This window comes from Pecten maximus, chromosome 7 (assembly GCF_902652985.1).
Source record: "Pecten maximus chromosome 7, xPecMax1.1, whole genome shotgun sequence".
Classification (NCBI taxonomy): Eukaryota; Metazoa; Mollusca; class Bivalvia; order Pectinida; family Pectinidae; genus Pecten; species Pecten maximus.
This window is the reverse complement of record NC_047021.1, coordinates 34,112,568-34,129,252: the sequence shown is the minus strand read 5'-3', so window position 1 is coordinate 34,129,252 and position 16,685 is coordinate 34,112,568. Positions and strand designations below refer to the sequence as shown.

The window sequence follows — 16,685 nt, the reverse complement described above, 5'->3', positions numbered from 1 at the left end:
ATACCAATACCCCGGTATTCCGCATAAGAAGTCAACAGTTTCTGAATAGGACTATAGTCATGACTTTATTGTTCTAAGAAAAGTAGTAAGAAGTGTAAAGTTAAGACTTCATAAAAAGGATTTCTAAGGTAGTTTATATATATTCAGTCTTATAAAATGATATATACACACATATAAAAGGTGTTTAATACTGTAGTTTACATGAATATTTATACACTATTTTCTAAAGATGAAATATAAGGAATTACTATATAACAGGTTCAGTATATAGAAGATGACAGCACATTACTATGTATAGAGGTGATCATCATTAAGTCGTTTATATAGAAAAGAATAGTTATACATCAGTTAATATTGAAGGCTGAGAAATCTTATATATAAATTTTTCGAATATAATTTCTATCTAAGCTGTCAATTATCCACTCTTTGCCATGGATAGGTGTGATGTATATTGTACTGCTCGAACGATTAGAAATCAATTTAGTCTGTTATCTGAATGATTGAGAGCATTTTGACTTCCTCTTGAAAAAACGCTTTTATCTTCTAGTTGATTTAAAAGCAATGTTCAATAGAATGCCCTGAGACATATCGTACAGTTCTGCACCGGTTAGATTTCAAATAACAAATATCCTTAACAACTTACCAAATATTTTCAAATTAATTCTGTTTCGTTGAACGTGTTCCATTCATTGGTAAAAACGGATGAAATGTGAATCTACATTGTGAATGAAATTTGAACTATCGTTAGAGACAATTGTGACGTTTCTGGTCTTGTTCCTTCTACTTTTATTGTGTTTTAATGAATGGAATATTAATACATTGTTGTAATTTTGACCTTAATCGGTTATCTTAGAAGTTTTATAATATTCACTTGTTTACAGAAAGCACGACAGGCTCGTATCCACATGGCTAAAAAGGCCAGTGGGGCAGCATTCCTCCATAGCAAGAAGCGAGCAGAGGAAGCAAGACGTGCAAGAGAAAGTGGCGTAGAGTTAGACGATAGTAAACAGAATATGTTAGAGATGCAACACCATCATCTACTGCATTGTCTAGAGAAAACCACGGTAGGTCGACCATAGCGCCATATAATGGCGCTGGACTGCAGTCCGTTCCCAAATAACACCCAGTCTGCCTTGAAATGTGCGCCATATATATTATAGTTCATGTACACGTATATTGCATGGAATAATGCCTGCTAACCATTACTATATGATATTTAGTAGAATATCGTTTCACGTGCAAATCTTACACAATCATATTGTAAAATATTAACGTGTTTGGCAAAATGTTCTCTATCTTTGTGTAGTAAAGTAGATAATCTGTGGATATAGAACATACTTATCTTTCTATCATCTTTAATGACGCATTCTAAAAATAAAATTTAATCACCGCTTTCCTGTACAGTACATGTTATTTACGTGCATATTGTTGAACTATATATTAATTACAACTTCTCATAATAACCATATACTCATGAAATGAAATGCGTTATGTATACCGCACTTTATTCCTGGCTTATGGGTGATGTCTTTGAGTGTTAGGGGAAGGAGGAGGGGGAGCAGCAGAATGACGTTGGTGAGATGTCATAACAAGAAGAGGGTGATGAATAAATATATATTTCAGCAACGTCGTTTTGAAATCTTGATCCCTTTCCTTGCAAATGTGTCCTACGGAGTGCTTGTCTTTTCTTGCTTTCGTTCCGTATATATCTATGTATATTTACACAGGCAAACATCCACCTGAGAATGCATATATGATTGGAGTGTACAATCATTTAGTACTAACCGTTTAAGTGAACGAAGAAAACGCATGATATGATTATGTGTATAGTTTGTATTGTCATTAATTATTCTAAATTATCTTTCCATTATGAAAATTCTATAAATGAAATTCGTTAAATGATGAACATTAAAATAAATCCAAAAATGATTCCAAAATATACCAAATAAGGTGTACTGTTTCATAATATTGTCGAAAATCTTTCAAAGATCGTTGCACTTTTGCATGTTTATATTAAGAATGAACTAACGTACTGACATATGTATGGGCCAACGAAAGCTCCTCCATCAAATGCAATCTCCAGGACGGTAGTAGAATTGAGTAGAAACGAATAGTACGCCTAGATGTTTCCAAGTGACTCCCTTAGTATTTAATATACGCTTATAACGGCTGCTTATTATCCCTGTAGAAATCCAGCATTCAGATCTATACTGACTTATCGGCTATCATTAGATCAACTCATCTCTCACGGAGACTATAACTGGGTTTATAAAAACTATATCTGTTCAATTCAATCGATATTTCTTTTTTTACTACATATCTATCACACTTTTTTCCTATAAACATTTTTTTCACATTTATCAAATGTTGATTGTATTTTGTGCGACCTTCTTAGGTCCGTTGCACTTTTTTTAATTCTCAAGTAGGGCCAATCGTGTCAGTCTACTTAAGACAAAACAAAAAATACCAGCAATGTATTTTCACTTTGTCAATTTTTCTCTTTTGCCACCTCGGAATGTGATAATAACACATAACTTGTGGTATATTTTTCTTACCTAATACAACAACGGAGGAGCCTCGTTATTCCAGTGACCAGTCTCCGTTAATTTTTGTACGTTAAGTTGGCCATGTATAATTGGCTCAGTCATACAGCTGTTTCACTGACTTGTTCCTGGAAAGGTTGCTAGACTTACGAGGCTCCACTGTACTCACATCTTTTTGAGGTTAGACACCCTTAAGATTCATTATTACTATCCCAGATGCAGCAATATGTGAAACCATGTTGCTTTTTGAGGAGGATGCGTTGGCCTTCCTTGAACATTAAAGAGAAAATACACGTTTACGAGTACAAAATCACCTGGGTATCAACAAAGAGTTTTAATTTCCCAAATCAAAGTTAGGGCCCAGGCAACTTTAGAACCAATGTGCCCTTTTGTAGGACCGTGAATTCGGCGATATAGAACTGACATTTAACGGAGCCCTTACGAATAAGCCATCGGAGACACCCCCGCCCTCCCCGGATCCTTCATTGGCTTCCCTGGATCCCAAAGGGCGAAGTACTGGCTGTTGCGCTCGTAGGTTCTCATCACATCGGAGGTATTTAGTAAGTAAGGTAAGGAAATATGTTGACGAAATATCGTCCTCGCTTTCTACTTATTTCAAACTGGTTTATTTCTGCGTCTATCAGACAATGGGGACATCCGGTGTGATTGCCGTGCACGTTGTCTAGGGAGCGGCTATTATTTTCATCCCTTAAGTTTGCCGACTTATTTCCGTAGTTAAACATCATCAACATTCATCTTGCTCCTTATAAAAGCGGGTGGAACCACCCCGAGGGAGTAAAATTATCTTTAGTTCTTCCCTCTAAGATTGGAAGATGTCAAATTTATGTTTTCGTCATTATTTAACAAGTTAGATCGACATCCGCTTTGCATGTTTACATCTGCAATGAGTTGACTTGGTTTTCTGCGTTATGACTAACACCATGGCGTGCCTTGTAACAGCACGACTTTTTCCTCTTTCCTGACCTTTCGTCGTTGTGTATTTTCTTCTGTACGGTTTAATGCATGTTGACCGCTGTTGTTGTACTTCGGTCATTAGTTTAATCAATGATCGAGTATTTAAATTAACACAGCACGTTTTTTTCTTAACCAGGAATGCAATTTTGGTAGTTTTATATTATGCATTTGATTTCACTCAAATTATTTCTTTTTACATATTACAATAGAATTTCTTTCATATTCTTATCATATGTTTGAAATATTACTTTCAAAATTGGTTTTAATACTTCCTTGATTAAATTTCTGTGGATTAGCAATTTTCAATTATTTTGAGTAAACACTAATTCAATAGTATTATAGCCCATGTATTCCTTACTCCATTTTGGGTAATAACGAGGATATGTATTATTATTATCATTATTATTATTTAAGCTCTATTTTCTATTTCTAAGAAAATTGAAATTTGAATTTTTATTTTGAAAAATGAGTGAAATCCGATGGTTCAATTAAAATTATGAAGGAATGAAAGAATGGGTTTTATTTAATCCAATTATGTGACTATGGTATCGTAGCTGGGAGATTAACAATGACATTTAATCTTTGCGTTGAAACAACCATCAAGGCGAGGAGTTCAACTGAATTTACATTTTTTGTATGTGTAGATATTCATTCAAACTTAATTCTAAGCGACGAGAGGAACTAAGGCAATATGTGTTCTAATGTTGCCCGCCCAAAAAGGTAAGTATTTGACAGATTTGAGATTACACCGTTTGCAGACAGGTGTATATAAGCTTACATCAAGACGGAGACTAGAAGGTGAAACGTCCCTCTGTATACTTAACGGTAAGAACAATGCAGAAGAGACACAAATGTTACATTCCGTTGTGGCATTGACAGGAAGAAATATGCTACCAGGGAACACAGTTTACACTGAATCAAGTGTTCAGCAGTACATAAATACGTCATCATATCAATGACATTAGTCAATAGGAGATAGGAAGGAGACATGCATTCGGATGACTCGGAGAAAAAGAGTTTAGGGAGAGGTATTTCCATTAAGTCAATGGCGGTAATAAGTGTCAGGACGGAGATATTAACTAATGGAGTGTTACAATGAGGTGTGATAGTGAAACAACAACAGGGGAAGGGGGTAGGGATGGGTTACGGGTTTGGAGGGAGAGTCATCCATTGCGTTAACAGCACTAGAGGTGGAAGGATAATGCTTATATATAACTATAGGAAAGCTGTTACGGGTTAGGGAGGGTAATATTGCTTTGTACCAATTGTCATTGATTAAGGTTGGAGAAAAAATAAGGTCATTTACGGTGAGAAAATCTTGAAGTGATGAAATGATAAGCTCCACTATATGATTGCTAATAAATAAGAAGAGACAAACAACTACATACTAGGGAACGAACTGAACAACACATATGTTCAGCTTTATATTTGAAATTATGGCATATGTAGTGTATAGACGTACTTTATTATTCTGAATAAAATTATGAGACGGTTGGAGGGGCCGCACTTCATCATTGTAGGTCAGAAAAATATACACCTCAATACATCATTAACGATAGAATAACTAGAGGAATGAGTGTTTTCGGTAATACAGTAGAAGTAATGAGATATGCAAATGGGAGAAACCTATTCCTCAATCATGGACAGTAGAGTCTATAAAGGTAAGACAGATGTTCTAAGAAGACACATACTCCAGATTAATTCATTTTAGAAGATTTAAGACAAAGGTAAGAGGTAGGTATACATAGTCGAAACTCGTTTACACAACTACTAACTAGAACTGTTAGAATAGCACCGTTGAATGTTTATGCCAACGTAGCTGTTTTTCATTCCCCAGTGACTGATTAAAGATTCCTAGAAATAGCGTGTTGTGTACACGTGCTAGCTGTTGTCACCTGCTCACAGGTTTAAATATGAAGTTTCAAGAAATAGAACACGAATAGAATCCATCCGTTTCATTTGTCGATTGATCAAAGAAAAGGCTTCGCCAACAAATTTATGTTTATGTAACATAATTCAGCAGTTCGCCGACAGCGTAAACATCAATTAACCAAGAATTTATGGGACACAACCAAATTAAATTTTACCTTAATACGCGATATTCAGTATATTAAGGGATAAGTTTTCCGAATATTGCATTACTTTTTTTTCTTAACATTTTTATTAGAAATAAAGTCATAACATTTATTTATTGTATTTATTTTTACAAAAATCATATGGATAGCGAAAATGTTTTGTCACTTCGTGTCCTAATAAGGAAAGCCATGAAGACACTGATATGACATTCATAATAATATCAGAAGTTAGGGGTAGGTAAATGTCTTAAAACAATTATAAATTCCCCCTGAGTGTTGTAATTACTGTATATTATAACCTGTTCATAAATACATGTACTAATTAGTGAATGAAATAGTTTAAATAGTGTAAGTCATAATATGGGTAGTGTTTGTATTACATGTAAGTTGTATGTTGTATTATTGACCATCGCTATGTGGAGGCGCTTAAAAGGAGTACCGGTCAACAGGTGGTGCAAGGGAATGCTTATCGAGGACGATCCCTTTTTGTCTTGAATATGCATTCCTATGCTTTCAGCTTGTAAAATGTATTAATTTAAGGGATTTCAACGGTTATGTATATAATTGTTACAATGCATGAAATCGAGGTTTTTAATGATATTTCATATTAAACCTAAATGTTCTTTCTTATGCATTTTGCAGAAAGCAGACAAGGATGATCTGAATGATATACAGATTCGAATGCCAACTATAAATAGATCGTCAAGGTCGAGTTTAAATGCTGTAGGCACGTCTACGAACAACAAACCAAACAATACTCTAACCGTTACTACAGCCATCGTGACCCTCCCCACTCCAAGCACTACCCCAGAGACCGAATCAGCCCAAACCCAGAGTACCAGTGGTACTATTTCACCCAAATATGGCAGTCCCAATCCAGGACTGGCGCAGAACCCAGGAAACGTCATAAGGATTTCGACCTTGTGATAACAGGCTATGGATATAGGTAGAAATAAAGAAATGGCGTGTTGTGATTGAGACCCCAGGTTTATTACGTCATGCTATTCGATACATTCGCAATTCAAGATAAAACGTTCATGTTTGGGGTGTAGAATAAGCGAATACAAGAGTAATTGAAAATGTTATCTATTTTCCAAAACTGGAAGTTAATGAGCAAAGAGTTTTAAAGATTCCAAAGTAAACATCAATGAAGTCATTTGAAGAAATAAGCGGAAATTTTCCTGCTTGAATCACTCTTCTGAGCTCTTCAATCAAAAGCTGAATAGGAGTTAATCAAAGAAGACGTAGAAGAGTTCGGTACATAATCACGGGCAGAATATGCCAGTTTTTCCTGTCCTAGGCCGTATGGTCACGACGCAAGTCACAAGTTGTTGGCCTAAATATCGGAATGTTTAAAGGATAACAGTTTCTTTCTCAATGTGTTTCCCACTATCCAAATACGTATGACGATGGTATGAATATACATCGGTAGGTGTGATTGTTCCTCAAATTAGAAGAGAAAAATTATACTAGAGGAATGTAATACAAGAACATATGATTCATGCGATACCTGAATTCTACTTTCAATACCATGCTTCACATTCTTTCATATCATGTGAGACTGTTTCACTTTCATGAGCTGTAGATATAGAGTTTACATTTTTGTATAATCCTGTTCCATAATGATCTCATTACATGCTTTTCTTAAACCCTTGTTTGAATGATATGGATGAACATTCAGTTTTTTAATCGCTATTTTATCATGTTGAATTTCTTAATGAATGGTATAATTGACTTTTTTCTCTGGGTTGAAGTTTTCTTGTCTAGTCGTGGTCGATATCCAGGGAGTGATACTACTTTTAACTGTGATTGGATAAAAGCATATAAAATATCGTTCAAATGTATCCAGTCGCTGGCACCACAACTGAATAATGTGTGTCTCTGCTTATTCGGCAGCAGTCCAGACTATATAGCTATTAGCTCTACCGTAGCGTTTTCTTAAAAAGTAGCATAGATCAATTCGTGTCTTTGTAATGTTATAAGCGGTTTATGCTGATATATCCTACGTAAAATCCACCTTCCTTACTACAATGTAATTTGTGTTTACTATATAGACTCTATTCAATGGGTTTGATTAAATTGAACTAAAATGTATGCTAAAAAATATGAAAAAAATCCTTTCCTTCATTTTGCTGACCAAACTTCTTTAAAGGCATTGGAACAGTCCGTATGCTATTTATCACGACACAGATCTTTCTCATGCTTTGTTTAATATGTTTTACGATCTATTTTTATAATTTTCTGCACAGAATTGAAACAAATAGATGTAAAGTTAAAAGACCTTTCTTAGAGTCTGGACTGCTACCTATTGCCATTGTAACGACCTTGGTTCGTTTCCAAAATATGCATTGCAAACGGGCACCACTAGGTGATACCCTTTAAACAGAATGCAAGCATATATTGCCCTCAACAGAATACAAGCATTTACATTAAAGATAAATTGTGTTGATTTCGAACCGTTTTTGGATTGGAAATCAGCGTCATTTAAATGTTTGGCGTAGGTGTCTATATCCTTGCGTGTATTTGACAATGACCAGTGTGTTTTATCTTTAGCTACATGCGCTCCTTGTGTACTAGTAGATCGTAAGTTTGCCCACAAGGGATTTAAACATGTAAATAACCAGAAACTATTGATTATCTTCAAATTGTTACCCTTTTTAAATCAAACACATTTTTCTTTTATATTTTTGCTTCTATATACATTTATTTAACATTTTGTGTGAAGATATGAGAAATGTACGGTTATGCTGAAGTGAATGAGTGAAAGAATTAGGGAAAAGTATGATTGTTTATCATGCATACGGTCAATGGGTAGCCTTTGTTAGGGTTATCCATTTCCTGGCTGTGACTTTTTATCTATTTTTTTAATGCAAATATTGCTTACGGAGTGTGCACACACGCGGATGTGAGTTCACCATTGCTGGCATTTCTTTATCTAATAAGAGAATAAGAGATCTATTGTTACATTGACATCATTCGGAATCTAAACGGACGGAGTAGTTATTAAGACGTACACGAAATTCAATGACGTCATATTTGGATAAAAACTTTTAACTCAATAGTTATGTAATAACACATAGGAACTGATAATACAGTACTATATAATAAATGGCATCGGCATAAATTTCGACGACGTTTCAGACAACCGCTTGTGTGTATTTTAATGTGACGTTGACCACATACACACAATATGATGACGTCACTGAACGTTTTCGGACATTTCGTTTTTGAGGTTATTCGTCGATGTTAGCCGCTTGCGTAGATAATTGGTATAGAGTAGGGTTGAATCCGAACTCCGGTACTATCAGATTAGATATTTCAAATTTATTGTCGTAGTGAAATCCGACAGAAATACTTTTTTACAGCATGATAGAATGTCTTTGTGAAATCTCCCGCTGTGTTCGTCATCATAGGATAGTTTTGTCTTCTCTCTAACGACGTCAAAAGATACTACCTCTTAACATGAGTTTGTGCACTGAATACTCGAATAATACATTTCCAGATTGAGCCGCCAGCTGGGTGTTTTTTAATCGTGCATGCATCATTTTACCATACCGCCACACCAAAAGTCATTTTGTCGCTTTTAATTTGTTTTAGCCAAACTGGCCTGAAGTTCTCTCTCCGAGCTAAGCCTAGGACACAGATTTCGCCGATTCATCTTTTTTATTAATTGGTTTTATTCTCAGAAACAATTTGGCGTGATATTCTATTTCAAAACAATGTTGATGGAAGGGATACAAATGAAAGGAGTGGTGTGGATTTTTACGACATTTCAAACGTCATATTTTTACTATCTACAAATGCAAGAGCGTACTTTTTAGCGAAGCTATACATAAATGTGCAAAAAGCTTATATATGACGTTATATTTGTTGAAAGAGGGGCCATTGGATCCAAGATTCCACTTCATCCAGTGGTCTTTGTAACACTAACCATAACAGCTATTGGTTTTATTTCGGAAATCTCAGTTTTGGAGCTTGGATTTTTCTTAGTCAGGTCCATTTTCTTTGTTTCTTAACAATGTCATACATACTGAAATTTCAGAGATTATTTTGCCAAAAATGTGTTTTACCTTTCTCGTCTAGGGGACGGAGACGAATTCTGAACTTTATTAGTTATGAGAATTGTCTTGTATATAATACAATCCTGTTCGAAGATGAAAATACTATTGATATAATTGTTTTCTCTAATCAATAAGAAAAATAGGGCAACTGATTGTTCAACAATTATCAACTCTTTTGCTAATATCTCATTAAAGAACAAAAACACTGAGGAAATGAGGAAAGTAGCATATTCCTTTAACAGATATAGTGTTATTGAATGTCCCTCCAGTCTCAGTATCTTAAATGCGGATATTTATGCTAGGGACGTGTTAAGTAGTCTCACACCTAACTTGAGAGTTGAACTCTCGCCGCATAGGGTTCACGTCTCGCTATGAAGAATTGTACTCGCGCCGTGCGGAGTTTGCCTCTCGCTATACAGAGTTGAATTCGTGCTGCACGGAGTTCGCCTCTCGCTATACAGAGTTGAATTCGTGCTGCACGGAGTTCGCCTCTCGCTATACAGAGTTGAATTCGTGCTGCACGGAGTTCGCCTCTCGCTATACAGAGTTGAATTCGTGCTGCACGGAGTTCGCATCTCGCTATACAGAGTTGAATTCGTGCTGCACTGAGTTCGTCTCTCGCTATACAGAGTTGAATTCGTGCTGCACGGAGTTCGTCTCTCGCTATACAGAGTTGAATTCGTGCTGCACGGAGTTCGTCTCTCGCTATACAGAGTTGAATTCGTGCTGCACGGAGTTCGTCTCTCGCTATACAGAGTTGAATTCGTGCTGCACTGAGTTCGTCTCTCGCTATACAGAGTTGAATTCGCGTGGCACTGATTTCCTCACTCGCTATACATATTAAAGTTCTCTCTCTGTGGAGTTTAACTCTCGCTGTTTTAGAGTTGAAGAGTTCTATGACTTTCGGGGTTAAACAACCTGATGCATATTGTGATAGTCTTACTAAATAAAACGTGATATTGTACAAAATAGAAACAAACCAATGTTTATGTAAACATAAGAATAATACATATCCTACCCTCTGTTTGTTATGACTTGTTGTGATGATAATAAAGACAGGTCAGAGGGAGGTATCGAGCAATACAATAGCTGTATTATAAAGACAATTATTTATCTTCCTTAAGGACAATTGACTGAAATCACATTTGATATTATAACGATTCTTTGGGGCGTTACTCGAATGTAAATAAAACGTTAGGAGAATAAAGCAAAATAAGATCAAAATATTTTCACTTCTAAATCCAAATTTTAAAACAGACAAATATAATGATATTTCTACTGATGTAAAAGCCTATTCAAAATTAATTCAATGTCAATTTTGTATGAAAGATCATGCAGGACATACAATAGAAAGTAATACTCGATTTATTGTAACAACGGTGTTATATATGATATTATATATCTTGTTTATCATATAAAATAATATGATGAGTTCAGTATCAAATAGATGATATATTATATAGTTCTTGAGATTATACTTCTTGAGTAAATGTTAAGATGATATGTTATATAATACAAATGGACAACAAATATGTAAGTATGTACATCATAGTGTTATACATGCTATGAGCAAAATATCATTCACACTGAAAAGATGTTAGAGTGTATATCCAAAATCAGTCAATGGAGAGTAATAGCGCTGTACAAATTCAATCTGAAGTTTATCAGCTATCACAAAGATGTCACTTCATTACTGTTAAATTGTATTCCATATGTTTATGAATTAAACCTTTGCTCATAGAAAATGACCTGTTGAAAATGTAGTTTTAGTATTTAAATGAACAGGAAAAGTTCGTTTCCAAAAATTCACTGGCACTAGAAGTTTCTGAGGCAGCTTAGACTAGAACTGCATTGGTTTTGATAACCTGATTAGAAGTTGTAGAATAGTTTTTGGGAAGTTTAGTAAGAGTAAATACAAGGAACTTAGCACAAATTCCCAACCCTCGGTCTAAGCACAACCTGTATTATAATACATTTAAATGGACTGTGGGATGGGAATTTCTGCCAAGACGCCTGTAAGTTGAAAAAAAACTTACGTATGCCAAAACGTTACCTAATATGTAGTCCTATTGATATTTCGTCACGCTCAGATGCTCACGAAAACAATATAGCCACAACCAGATTTACTGTAATGTCATAATGTAAGGTTTCATGCCACTATTCTTTAATATGAACACTTAAGGCTGTATGCTACCTCAGTGTGATATGAACACTTAAGGATGCATGCTACGTGTGCTGCCTTACTATCACATCCACTTCTTTTCAAAAGAGTTCCACACCAATAGGTTTAGTGTCGGTTCAGCAAATAAGACAATGTGAGATGTGCTACTGATATATATATGTATTTATTAGTTAGACTACATATGTGTTTTAGTGATAAATACGATTATCAAACCAGCTTAAGGGAGATAACTCTAAGGTAACTTACAGTTTGATGACATCTCCTTTAATATCTTTTCTTCGTCTATAGACTAGATTGCCCCTTTTTGACTCTCATTTTTATTGGTGTTAATAAACCATTATAGTCGTATCTGAAACAATGAAATATTAACTAAATGAGAATATGAAATGTAAATAAAACGGGACACATTTCACGAATAATCAGACATATACACCCACGTATGTCAAATCGGACAAAAACTGGTTTGGACTACTTCAGTGATGAAAATAAATGTACTGCTTTTTACTCTGGGATTTTGCTATATGTGACCTAAATGAAGTTAAAATTCTGAGTTCAATAACAGATATTTAAGACCAGTGTTCAGGTTAACAAATCATTTAGATACAACAAACTCCTATTTTTACGTTCTGTTTACAATTCTGCTGGATTTATTCTTAATGTAACAAATCTTAATAAACGTTTAGTGTAATCAACTTTTTCGATTAACGCTCTGTTTACAACTCCTGGGTTAATTGTTAGAATAGCATTTTATCTTTCGGATTATTCTATATATATATACATATATAATTAATCGTCAAGATGAATATTTGACGTAATAAATATTTTGAATTAACGCTGTGTTAATAGTATTACTCACTAAAGTTTAACGTACACATCTGCTGAATTAAGGTTTAGTATAAGAAAAGCATGGGTTACCGTTTAGTGAAACAAAACTTCTAGATTGTAACTTTTAGTATGACATTACATTTACATGGTAATTAAGGAACATTTACCGTATGTAGAGATCAAGTAACATACACAAGCATGTATAATGAATGTTACACAAGTGTTAATAGAAGGACAGTTACACATAAGAATGTGTATGAGGACGTCATACACATGTATGTATGAAAAGGCAATTCACACATATGGATATAAAGGTAAATTTATCTTCTAGTAACATTATCGTAAATCTGATACACATATGGGTATAAAGGTAAATTTATCTTCCAGTAATATTATAGTATATCTGATACACATATGGGTATAAAGGTAAATTTATCTTCCAGTAATATTATAGTATATCTGATACACATATGGGTATAAAGGTAAATTTATCTTCTAGTAACATTATAGTAATATGATACACATATGGATATACAGGTAAATTTATCTTTCAGAAACATAATGGTATACCTGATACACATATGGGTATAAAGGTAAATTTATCTTCTAGTAACATTATAATAAATCCGATACATATGTATCATAACACATATATACGTTCACGACTCTGTACCGTAGTAGATGGAAACAGGTGTTGCACACATTTGCTATGTACCTACTCACATTAGATGGTGTACTTTAATCTATCGTCAGGATATTAAGGATGGATGTGGACATATCTGTATCCAATAACAATTTGCCTGTAAGATCATACAAAGGTCAGGTGTTGGATGGAGACGTAATTCATATGAAAGTATGTGTATAGATGCTAGGATGTTTTGCTCGTGTAAAACGAAAATAAATTTTCGATAGACATTGTTACAATGGGGATGTGACGTATTTTGTTCAGGCAGCTTTTGACTAGGAATCAGGGCGATCATATTAGTACACTCTACTTCTTGTTTAGATAAAAACTGTTTTAAAACGAGGTAAGGAATGGCACATACAGTACCCTTTTAAATATTGATTTTATTATGTATAATACTTTTGATATAACACAACATCAATGTTGAATTCACTTGTATACTTTCATTTTTAGACTGTTATAACGATGATAAAGATAACATGAACATTTCATGTTTTTGACTTAAAACCAATTGAGATTGGGACTGGGATTTTTAAAATGATTTAATAGCACCGCCATGCAGTGGTTATTTTAATGGACAACTTTTGAAGGATGTGAATCCTTTAACATTTAGTTCAAAATATTCATAGAACTCTTTACGATAGCGTACAAATGCTCATAGAACTCTGTACAATATGTTTTTTTCGTGAAATTAAGAGGAATAAAATAAGACACGATCTTCTAATAATGTTTATGTCACTTCGTTCAGTTTCCACCATTTACGTTTCCTTCATTTTCCAAATATGATGTTAATTGTACCAGCACTCTACTCATTTACAATATTATTGATATGGGATTATCATGTTAAGCATTTTGTTTGCCAAATCCGTTCTTTATTTATTTCTATATTAAATAACCTGTCATGTCTGTACAGATCTGAAAATTTACAGTTTTCTGAGACCGTACTTAAAGTAACAGGTTTCCACTGTTTTAACTTATAAACAACAACAATATTTTTTGAAAAATACTTTGAATTACTCTGTCTCCTTTGTTATATATTGATGGCCCCTAGAGCGCGTTATCCTCTGCCATATTTTAATGGCCCCCTACAGCGCGTTATCCTCTGCCATATTTTTAATGGCCCCTACAGCGCGTTATCCTCTGCCATATTTTAATGGCCCCATACAGCGCGTTATCCTCTGCCATATTTTAATGGCCCCTAGAGCGCGTTATCCTCTGCCATATTTTAATGGCCCCTACAGCGCGTTATCCTCTGCCATATTTTAATGGCCCACACAGCGCGTTATCCTCTGCCATTTGTTAATGGCCCCTATTGTACGTTGACCTTTGCCAATTTATCAATGGCTTCTATAGCGTGCGTTAATCCTTTGTCTGCCAAACAGTGTTTTATCATTATATAGTCATGTAAGCACTTGTATGCTTTCCTGTAAGTGTTTTGTGGATTTTCTAAGTAAACTTTATATGTTAAATGTGCTCCATGAACCCAGCATATGCATTTCAGGATGTCATTTTTAATATATTGAAAAAGACAGTTTGTTATACAGTAGTAATTTTCAAAAGTCATACATATGTAAATCTTAACTATTTATGTAATACTGATAAAATCCTTAGACGATTTGAATTGTTAAGATGAGGATCCTGAAAATTGTACAAAATCGGTAAATTTAGGTAAGCTGGTTGCGCATAAAAACCTTTTAAAACAAAATGGTCGTTAACTTGAACATTGAAAACATTTCTCACTTGGATAGTGGAATTTTCATGAATAAACAAACACCGGTAGAAGCGCATGTCACTAGCATTGAGATAATTGTTATTTATAGCGAAAACCATTGTTGTTTCGACTGTCTGCATGTCTAACACATGTATACATTGCAGAGTTAGTGATAAAACGTTCAATTTATATACCATTTTTAGACATTGGATTCATACTATAGATTAGAATGTCTATCAATTTCTTTCCTTTTTTTCTCATTTTTCAATTCGCCAGTGGAATTTGTTTTTTTTTCACATCTACACTCTCTTATTTTGCGTATGCATTTCCAGCACATGATATTATAGTCGACAGTTGAGTTGGAGAGACTTAACTCCCTGTGTGTGGTTTATAAGGTTTTTGACCCCGACCATGTAAGTGATTTTATGAATGCGAACATAGCTTGACAGTGCTCTACTGAAGGTCGGGCTCTTGTGTATATATACATATTAATTAACGTTGATTGTCCACCTGTTTTTTTCCATCTTTTTTGGCAAATGTACATTTGACAAGTGCAAGTAGGCGTAGAACGATCGATCCAATTGTTACATTTTTGATTACGAATAAAATCCCAACATTACCAATTCAAAGTCTTCCGTGTATTTTTTTGTGTTTGTGTTGTTGCTGTTTGTATCATACACCTACCAGTAAATTATAAACGAATAATCTTGTAAATCGATATTGGATTTAGTTCGAAGCTAGATAAATACGAAGAAAAAATATTCTCCAAACATTTTTTTTTTTTTAAATATACACGTAAATCCAATTTGAATATAATAATAACAGGAATACAATATAATAAGAATGGCTTTAAACAAGAGTATCACTGATATTGACATAAAAATTTAATATCCATTTATTTTTAATGAAATATTTTGATTATTAATTAATTTTACTCACCTGAATGTATTATCTGGAAATACCATCTAGAAAGGACTAACACATGTACCAATTAACCCACATATCTATTAACTGATCGCCAGCAGCTGTGATAATATAAGCCTTGTGATAGTTTGATGGGGTTAAATGGAACCGCTGAAGTGGAGTAATATCGTACCCGGTCTCTAAAATAAAAATAAAATAAATAAAAATAAAGAAAAAATATTACCTTATAGAACATTATAATCAGAGCGCTGTATGGATACGCGTATGGACTGAAAAATAGAATCTACAATATGTATAAATCAAAACATAATTACGGAGTATATTAAAAAGGGAACATTTTTACGTAGTAAAGCACATAGAAAAACGAATATACAAACCATGAAATGATAGAAACAAAAATTAAATTCAACATTAGTATTCCCGAAACATTTTCGCTTCCTACCTATTAGGGGTATTCAAGACAACCGGATGCAAAACTAAAACTTTCAGTGGATAACACGTGTATTAATACAAATCTTACACATACGTATACAATATAATTCATGGTCGAGTTGGTAACGAATAAATCCGTATGGTAATATCATTCTACATGCAGTTTATATTTATGTCATATACTGTACATGCCGCTATACTTACTTTCAGTCGTATCCAAACTAAAGTGAATTTAAAATAGATTTTTGAATGATATAAAAGACGCAAAAATA

The 16,685-nt window shown here is 34.2% G+C and overlaps 1 protein-coding gene across 2 annotated transcripts in view; it reads left to right on the top strand.

Moving 5' to 3' along the window:
• Window positions 1–13,163, top strand: part of LOC117330666 (potassium voltage-gated channel protein Shal-like) — a 78,991-nt gene extending 65,828 nt beyond the window's left edge. The window contains exons 3-5 of one of the 2 annotated variants that reach the window (XM_033889102.1): window positions 882–1,064; window positions 2,939–3,112; window positions 6,236–13,163. In XM_033889102.1, the coding sequence (XP_033744993.1) occupies window positions 882–1,064; window positions 2,939–3,112; window positions 6,236–6,520 (642 nt within the window). In that variant the 3' untranslated portion in view covers window positions 6,521–13,163. The remainder of the gene's footprint in view (window positions 1–881; window positions 1,065–2,938; window positions 3,113–6,235) is intronic. The other variant, XM_033889103.1, reaches the window with a different exon arrangement.
• Window positions 13,164–16,685: the final 3,522 nt, after the last annotated feature.